The 9644-nt window shown below is 32.6% G+C and overlaps 1 protein-coding gene across 1 annotated transcript; it reads right to left on the bottom strand.

Annotated features, from left to right (window-relative positions):
- Positions 1–708: 708 nt before the first annotated feature.
- LOC112506911 (protein SSUH2 homolog) lies at positions 709–6926 on the bottom strand. Its single transcript, XM_025111240.1, has 7 exons — positions 6825–6926; positions 6546–6743; positions 3133–3199; positions 2161–2492; positions 1826–1967; positions 1580–1705; positions 709–1370 (listed from the first exon to the last, which is right to left on the bottom strand). Exons 1-7 carry the CDS (start codon positions 6844–6846, stop codon positions 986–988), a joined length of 1272 nt encoding a protein of 423 aa, XP_024967008.1. The 5' UTR covers positions 6847–6926; the 3' UTR covers positions 709–985.
- Between the last annotated feature and the right edge of the window lie 2718 nt (positions 6927–9644).

Here is a 9644-nt window from a genome sequence, read left to right as displayed (position 1 = left end):
AAAAAACAACCAATGATGAGAAGACGATTTCATTGGATTTGAATAATTTTGCAAATCTAGAATTTTGTGAAAAAATACTTGTATAAAACTAGAGGAGTACTCACGCAATACAACAAAGACACATTTCAATTTTAATGTTCTATTTTATTATTTATCTCTATTGATGTTATAATACGATTTTATGTGTTTTTAAGAAAATCATAATGATTTTATTTTTGAATAAGATATAAATTTGAAGATATCATAAAAATTTGAAAAAAAATATATCAATGTTAATATCAAATCAACAATTTAAAAGTTCTCATTTTCTTTTATGTAATTTCTTTAATTTATTTTTTAAATTATGATTTAATTTAATTTTAATAACGAAATAATTTATTTTTGGTTTAATAATATAACATTTTATAAAGATAATAATTAAACAAATATCATGTTAGAACTTAATGATTATCCTAATTATATTATAGATTTTTTATATTTAAAATTAGATGTTTATTCTATATTTGATTATGTTTATCTGCAGTTAGTTACACGAATTCAGATATAGAGCTTTAATAAGTTATACTTACGTACAATCTACTTGCAATCTTGAGTTTTAAGTAACATGCATTAATAGACAGTAATTTACGTAAAAATGGTTTTTAAGAATTTTTATCAAATGATTTATAAATAGTATAGATACTACTTTAAAAAGAGAAATCATTGAAAAACATATATCAAGTCATGTATCATAAATTTAAAAAACTACATTTGAAAACACACATTTATCATACCATACTAACATGTGCAAAAGCAAACATTTCCCCAAACACACTGAGCCTCACTTCAAAACCACAATCATACAAACATGAACAACTTCGATACTTCGAACCCGAAACCAGCATGGACAACAGACTACAGCCTACCGATACGTATATCAGTATCAGTATCGGTATCAATAGCAGTAGCACGAGCACATAGAACACGTGAAACACGAACGCTTGACTCATAACTTGAGCCAATCTAAGCAAGGGCAAAGCCCCCAGCAAAACCTAGAAGGATAGTAATCCTTAAGGTACACTTCTCGGCTAAAACCAATGATGTAGAAACTGAAGGTCTGGCCACGATGAACCATCGTGACACGTGTAACAGGGATCACAGAGATCGTATGCCTCTCACATATCACTCGAGCACTAGGAGGTATAGGAGGTCTTTCGGAAATTACCTCCGACGAGAACTGGTTGAGAAAGAAGGAATCGGCAAAGAAAGCTGGGGTGCAATGATAGGCCTGAGTGTTGCATAACTGAATCCCTTTGGCTCTGTGGAACACATCATCAGGAACCGAGGCTGCTCCACTTGTCGCATTTAGTTTTCGGGCACCATGTGTATCCCTGCAAACACCATCATATTATGTTCGATGTTTGATATAAATTCTTCACCTTTTAAAATAAACTTGGATTCAATTGTCATCTCTGTTAAAAGATGAAATAATTCGATAATTTGTATCGAGTTTGAAGATGAAAAGAAGTCCACCCAGTTTTGGAAGTCAAGTTTTTCTTGAATATGCTTAAATTTGTGATGGAACCATAAGTATGCATACCATCTAACAACAGCTATTTTGCGTGTCAAAAGAGAACCACTGCCTTGACATTTAGGGCATTTAACTAGCCCACGAGATCCACAAGTCGCACAAGGTATCTTGCCTTTGCCATTACATTTCACACATCTGCACAAAGGTAAAAAGCTCACGGTTGGTGGTTTGCTAATTTAGTAGACGTAGAAAGTACAAACCGCTATTAGCAACTTATGCATAAATGGTAAAAGGGGAACATGTAAACTGGCTTACAATGTGTCAGATCCATCTTTATGAGCAATTAGACCCCTCCCATAACAGGCAGCACAAGGAGACATCTGATTTTCTTTATGAAATCCAGGATCTTGATCTGCATTGCATTCAGCACAAAAAATATCTCCTCTTCCTGCACAATCTGCCATCCAACCAAGATTCAGTCAGGAATCCAACAATGGCTTAATACAAAGCCACATTACTAGTTTTCTTTTCTTTTTTGGAAAAGGACTACTTTCAATTTTGGGATGTCTATAGAGGAATGCCATCGTTGTTTTGACAATAATATCGTGTTCATGTTCATTAAGGACATTCAATAATCTTTAGGCCATTACCTGGGCATTTCTCGACAGATTCAGAATGGGGAACTTTGGCACGAGATTCTTTGTGAGGAGTAAATAGAACTGGGAAGTCTGACTTCAAATCTAATTCCCAAACGCCAAGTTCAGTCCCCTTCTCTTTTCCATCAATATTGCCACCACGGTATGGTTCTGTTTCGGTTATCACTTCCCTTTCTTCCACAAAAGTTTCAAGAGTCCCAACATAGACATTGCAGTCTTCAACAGAATGGATCTTCCATGTGCGAGCAGGACGACTTCCCCAACAGCAACGGTGACCAACATGATCAATGAGTAACTCCCGTATCTCAACCTCATCCAATATTTGCCTGTACAGATATATCATAATATTATGTTAAGCCATATGAATTGAGGATCAAATCGTACAAATTGGTCTTCAAGATGGGATAGGACTAGGTCCCGTGTAGATAATCATCTTGGTAGAGAATCTAATATTCTAATTCATTAAACCTATTTGTAGATTCCCCACACAAGTATAGCAACTCTGATCATGAATGCTCTCCTCCATATCGGCAGTAAACAAATAATATGACTGCATCTTAAAATTTTGACTGATGTTAAAAGAACGTAAAAGGTTGTTCACTGGATTTTTCATGGTTATTGGCACATCTCATAGATCATGAAGAATGGTTTTGGATGGATGATGTCAAGTGGTGAGGTTTCCAGTGTGGAAACTGAAAGGTAATGCTCAAATTTGATGGGATATGCCTCATTTACATATAAACAGAACATAACGCAACACAAAACAATGAATGACCGATACAGCAACCAAACTAAAAAGAAGTAAAGAAGACAAAGCAATTTTGATGGGAAATCGTATTTCTGTGAAAATTTTGGTGACAATTCTACGATCTATTTCCTGAAGACCATATTTTGAACAACAGACAAGCACATTATTGTGACTGTCCATACCACGTCAGCAAGAAAAATGTGGGCTAAAGAGTATACCTATGAGCTTGATTTTCAGTTTTACCAAATTGTCCTCCATATTCAGCCTCGTATGGAAAAGCTTGCTCTGCAACAGAAAATGAATGACTTTATACGCGCATGTTAACAAAAAACATAATACTCCTTGGTATTTAACCAACGTTTACATAATAAAATTTCTGTAGCAGCTCTGATTGAAATCTTGTGTTGACATGATTAGATTTTGATTAGGAAGATCATCTAACTTCATTCTTATGTTCCAACATATAAAAACTTTTCAGCTTTTGTAACGTTTGAAATCAAATGGACAAAACGAATTTGGGACATAAGTGCTTGTAGATATTTACTAGAAAGACAAGTACTAAACAAGATTACTAGTTGAATAACCCAAATTTTGATTTTGATTATTTGACAAACCCACTATCCTCCAATTACATACAAACCCTTATCATCATTTAAATGGCTTATGTAGCATTTTTTTTCTAAGAAACAAGTCAAGGGGATAACTATGTTGTAATCTTAGTTAGACAAAAAAAAATGACTATAATAAAATAATCAACAAGAATGATGCGGTTCATCATATTGGCATATTCAGTTTAGTGGTTCATCTTTAGGAGAAATAACCAGAAATAATATCATCAATATATAAATACCCTTCAATTTAGATAAGAGAACATGGTTTTCTAAATGAACTTCTTGATTACAAGTAAATGCGATTTTTTTTAATATGGTACTCGGAGAAAGATGGAAATAGGAATGAGGTGGGTGTTATAATAAGTAATAGCACGAGAATGACTAGGTTGATATATGAAATACAAGGGGAGTCCCCACTAAATTGTCCTAGCAGAAAGGGGTTAGGGTTTCCACAACAAGGTCTCGGTTTCAAAATACGCCCCACCCACCCTGTCTTTAGACACCACGATTTACCTCTCCCAAGATGGCCGTCAGACCGTTGGGATCTCTGGAGGGTAACTCGAACCCTTTTTCCAAAAAATACAAGAGGAAATTGACGAGGGGGTCGTGTGTTCTGAGGTAGGCATGTATATGGATCTACCAAAGACAGCCTTTGGCCCCTGGTTGGTCTTGAACAAAGTTGTTCAAGCACTACCAAATAGAAGAGATCCTTTTTGAAGAGGTGAGTTCAATGATCAAGTTAGCAAATATAGTAGAGGTTTTGACATGATTAACAGAGATTTCGGGTATGCTAGCAAGAATCAAGAATGATAAGAAACCTTAAAATTTTGCAATGTCCTATAATTAGATGGTTATAAATATTTTCAAAGATGATGTGCTTCTTGCCTAGTAACTTTTGGTAGCAGCTAAAACTCCAGTAGCAGATATACTTTACCCTTGCTATGAAAGAGGATAGATCTACATCGTAAAGCCACATATGGCTTGTGTATGCACATAACATAGGTTGGTAGCAATAAACATCTGTTTTAGGCAGAGTGTTAGATGGAGTAAGAATGTTAAACATACTGAAAGTAGGTGGTCAAGTCTAGATAAAGATAACTAAATATGTCTTTAAGAATCAAAAGTTTACAGGATATAGACATAGTTATGACAACATGCAATTGAGGGTAAAAACAAGGTCATCAGAGTAAGCAAAAAAAAACAGACAACAACATGAACTTGGTTATGGAACGATGGTGTACAAAAGGCTAATTAAGGGAAGGATGAATGCTATGAACTCTCACATGTGTGTAACTTGTAAGAGAGTAGTCTATACAAAAAAGTACATTCTGCTACAAATAAATAAGAGAAGTTGGAGTCAGACCATTAAGGACCTGTACAAAAGACTAGGAATTAAAGGAGGGTCACAAGTATCTATCCAAGTTCACTAAGATGAGGGAAAAGAAACCTAGGGATTTAAATCATATTAATACATCATAGAGGACACCTATAAACAATTCGTCAAGCATGTTGGGGTTAAAGAAAGGTATGATAAGTATGTGAGAATGTGAAAAATTTGAGGACTCTTTCGATGATTACATGAGTTTGAGTCACAAAATAGGCTCTTTTAAAAATCAAGTGAAAGATTACATACAAAGACTTCCCTCTGGCACTCGGAAAGATGAGGAGCCTTGATGCATTAGAGCTGATCTTTCTCGAATCATAGTAATATAAAGCTTGTGGTTGAATTACAGAACTTGAGGAAGGAATATTAAAATGATGAAAATGCATGAGAATTTTTTTTGTCTGTTAATGAAACTTAAGGATCCCTTGGGAATTTAGCCATAAGTTCAGTAGGATGTTCAATATTGATCTTAGATTAAACAAGGTTTTCCACTGGATGGGTGAAGTATAATCGTCAACTGCTAAAACAATGAGAAATTCAAGATTGTATTATTAATCATAAAATCAGCTTATGGGCCATACACTGAAGCTTCTAGACCACGGATTGAGTAAATGTTAGAAGGGGGTGAGACTAGGGTGTTGGAGAATCAACTTGATTTTATACATTCTTTGGAGAATCACTGAGTGACATAGAAGCCAAAAAAGTATTTTTTATATGATGCTCATTGATACAAAGAGAAGATCCAAATTAGAGTTAATGTGGTGAGCACAAGGAACAAGTTCATAAGATGTATATTGATGCACTTGTGTAAATGAATGACAGCATCATGATGCCTATAAAGATTAAAGACATGATATTGAGACAGACGTTTTCTTTATTACAATAAGACTAACTATATAGATCAGCATGAAGTGTGTCTCTATCTGGTTTGGTTATTGATTAGCTCGTGAAGAGCATACAACAAACATTCCATGGTTTATGCTTTTGTTCTATTATTTTGTTTTGGTTTAGGAGATTCCAAAAGATGTAAACTTGAGTTATGAAAAATATTTTGGAATGTACATGATTTAGATGAAACTGAACTACAACAAAGTACATTAAGCAATGCTACCAATGTTTAGGGAAGTGGAAGATGTGGAAGCATGTTTAGACATGAAGTAGAAGATGCTGATTCCTACTTCTTTTTCTAAACTGTAGCAAGTTATAATAAAAAGTTTCAAGAAAATGCTGATTTAAACCCATGTGGTTCTTAAAAGGTCTAAAAGTTCAAAATATATAAAGAAAGTGCACACCCATATTGATTATCTATATATAAGAGAATCCTGGTTCTACATAAAGGCCTTACATTTCAGACAAGCCTGCTTTCATCTAAATTCCAGTGAATCCATACTGAAATTTTATCCTAAATATTAGAAGTCTGACAAAGGAAAATGGGAATTTATAACTCAGAAAGAAGATTAGAGCAAAATTGAGCTGAAAGTGATAACAAACAAGTTCCTGATATCATGTTATAACGCATACCTATCTGTTGAGTAAAACAAACAAAAACAATTAATTCACAGCATATATATTCATCTGGAGCCATACGTGTACTGAAAATTGCATAAAAGTAGAAATCGATTGCGATCGATTGTACCAGTAATATAGGGAGGCGGCTCGGGAGAACTCATCAAGGGGGCGTGGAGAGAAGCAGGGTAACGATCAGAACCGGTGGCAGCCGATCGAATTTCGTCAACGCTGACTTGGGAAGCAGTTGGAATCATTGAGCCTGTTCGTCCCACCGACGGATAAGAATGCCATTTATCGCTTTCTCTATCCCCAATTTCAGCTTTTTCTGCAAATAAAACAAGGATTGGATGATGATATCAGAATTAAAAGTTAGTAATCGGAGCAGAAATTGAAGAAATCATCATACCAGTTAGCAGGGGTTGTTCCATTTTTATCAAACAAGCGATGGAGGAAAGGGAAGAGGCAGTGATGACTGAAGAAGGAGAGACGGTTTATGAGCAACAAAATTTCTTAGACAGCAAGGAAAATAATGAACGGCGATTTCCGTGCCATTTCGGAACGGTGGCTGCCAACGCCAAAAATAGAGAGAGAAAAAATACGAATTATTTTGTAAAAATGTCTTAAATACGACATTGAATTACAAATGAGTACAGAAATCTTGTAACTGTTTTTAGAACGGATTAATTTCTGATCAATGTTTGGTAAGATAAAATTGGATAGAACAGATAAGTAAAATGATTAATTTATCCGTAATGAGTTGTTTATTTTAATTAATTTATTAAGTTATAATAGAATAATTATTTTTTATAACAAAATATATCATTAAAAAGTTTTTGTCAAAACAATTAAAATGACAGCAAATAAAAAGTTTATGTAATTTTCAATTTTTATTTTTATATTTTTTTTGCATTGTTTTTTATTATTAATATATAATAAATTATATAAATTAATAAAAATATAGAAACCGTATAAAAAATAATATTTTGAGAACAGTAAAATAAAAATTTAAGAAACATAAAATACAATAAATAAAATTTAAAGAATGGATAAAATGTAAAAATTAGACCTATTTGATGTTTTAGAAAAGAATTAAGATTTATTTTGAGATTATATTGGTAAAATATAAGTCTGTTCCACCATGTTCCATGAGGTATGGGTGGAACATGCATGTTCTACTTTGTTCCACATAAAAGTCATGCCAACATGGAAAAGAGACTTCTGTCATGTCATGTCTTGTCCAGTGTACCAAACGCACCCTACTTGACTTGAGTCGGTGACTTCTAATGAGAATCCATAAGAAGTCAAGTCTTATTATCAGTTAACTAACCCCACAAGGTTAATGGGGATATAACTTTTAAAAGACTTGCGTTTTAAATTCTGTAAAACTAATTGATAAAAACATGTTTTCGTTTCTTTTATCCCTAATTGATAAACACGTCTTTGTGGTTGGGTTTTTTTAAATGTTACATCCATGTGGTTTCATTTTTTTTCATAAGTTCGGTATATGTGACTACAGTTATTTAATGAGTTTGGTCCTTAAATATATCAATGACCTGGATCGTGTTAACCCAATATATATATATATATATATATATATATATGATGTTAACTTTGTGAACCAATACCAGCATTTAATTTTTATAATCTATGGATGAAATTCAACATGACATTTTTGTAATAAATTAAAAAATGATGCTTAATAAACATATGTGGACAATCATGAACAAAGGGTAATTTTGGAAGAAAAAAAAAAGTAGGGAGGTTTCTTTTAGCATTAATTACTTTCCCGGTAATTACTCCATCATTTTGAAACCAACATCAAGCTTTAATTATTCCTTCATTTATTAATATGTAAGGTTGTGACTTATGTGTGAATTAATGAACAATTGTTATATATGAGTAGCTTATAAACATTGTTCACCAATGAAAATTTAACATATATGAAAATGTTCATTAGTGAACACATACCTGAATGTGTACGTATGTGAGAGTGGTGAACAATGTTCACCATGGACAAGGAACAATGTTAACTCCATCGTAATATGTTAAACACACATAAAAATTTCATTTGTGAATGACATCCATCATAATATGTTAAACACATATACAAATTTGAAAAGAGCCAAATTTTAGAAATAATGCAACTCCCATATTTTATAAATATATTCTTATTAATTTGCCTTCACTTATTAAATATTTAATAAATTATTAATCATGAACGAATATGGGTTCTTATTGGACCATTTTAGTTTGTATAGTTAACACAAAAGGTAATGTTAACAAAACTTAGGTTAAAAACAATTTTTTCTTTAACTTTCTACCAGTCCCCCTAGTAATTTCCAACCTGTACCACCCTAACAAAAGAGTTACCTTGAAATCAACCAAAAAAAACAAAAAAACATCTCGAAATCAACAACAAAAATAGAAGAAGTCCGTCTAAAAGAGATAAAGAACTTAAAAATCTCTTGAAATCAATCAAAAAACTTTAAAAATCCCTTGAAACGATGGAATTAAGCTAAAAACACACCAGACAACTTTGTGGGCCTTTAATCTACCTTAAAGGTTCCTCCCACTAAGCAAAAATCATGGATCTGCCACTGTGTATGTGTGTTTGAAAAACTAAGAAACACCTTAATAATCATTTATTGTACCGCATACACATTCATACAAACAATCTTTACGGTATGCACAAGTGTATAACATGCATATAAACCAAGAAAACATCTTCAACAGGTGCATAACTTGTATATATGCATAGAAACTAAGAAAACATCTTCAATTACTTGTATGTACATATATATACCTTACAAATGAATGATCATAAGAATGTTTCTTAGTTTTTCATTTTTTAAAGATTTTTCTCTGAACCACTACATCTATATATAGAATAAAATTGGTTGTATATATTGTTACTATGTTTTTAAATAATTGTCAAACCATTAAACCACTTAGGCTATCTTTGGCAAACTAGCTCGTAAGCTAGCTGTTAGTTTCTAAGCTAACTGGTAGCTAATAAGTTAGGTAATGAACAAATATGTTTGACAAAACTAACCGAGAAGAATGTAAAATGATCAAAAGAGACATCTTCAGAAATTTATCACTTATCATATTTCAAAATGTAATCAAAACAAATCTCTAATAATATTAAATATTAACTAATACAAACAATATAGTAAAAAAATTAATATTTTGATCAAAATATTTTCAAGTTGATTATTATATATAT

Source organism: Cynara cardunculus (assembly GCF_001531365.2).
Source record: "Cynara cardunculus var. scolymus isolate 2C chromosome LG 2, CcrdV1, whole genome shotgun sequence".
Classification (NCBI taxonomy): domain Eukaryota; kingdom Viridiplantae; phylum Streptophyta; class Magnoliopsida; order Asterales; family Asteraceae; genus Cynara; species Cynara cardunculus.
This window is presented reverse-complemented; position numbering and strand designations above follow the sequence as displayed.

Bases quoted from the DNA above. Each gene is read 5' to 3' on its own strand.
- LOC112506911 (XM_025111240.1), bottom strand. From the start codon at position 6,846: ATGGAACAACCCCTGCTAACTG. The intron at 6,744-6,824 runs GTATGATGATTT...TTTTATTTGCAG, and splicing joins GGAACAACCCCTGCTAACTG to AAAAAGCTGAAATTGGGGAT. The intron at 3,200-6,545 runs GTACAATCGATC...TTTCTGTTGCAG, and splicing joins GCCGCCTCCCTATATTACTG to AGCAAGCTTTTCCATACGAG.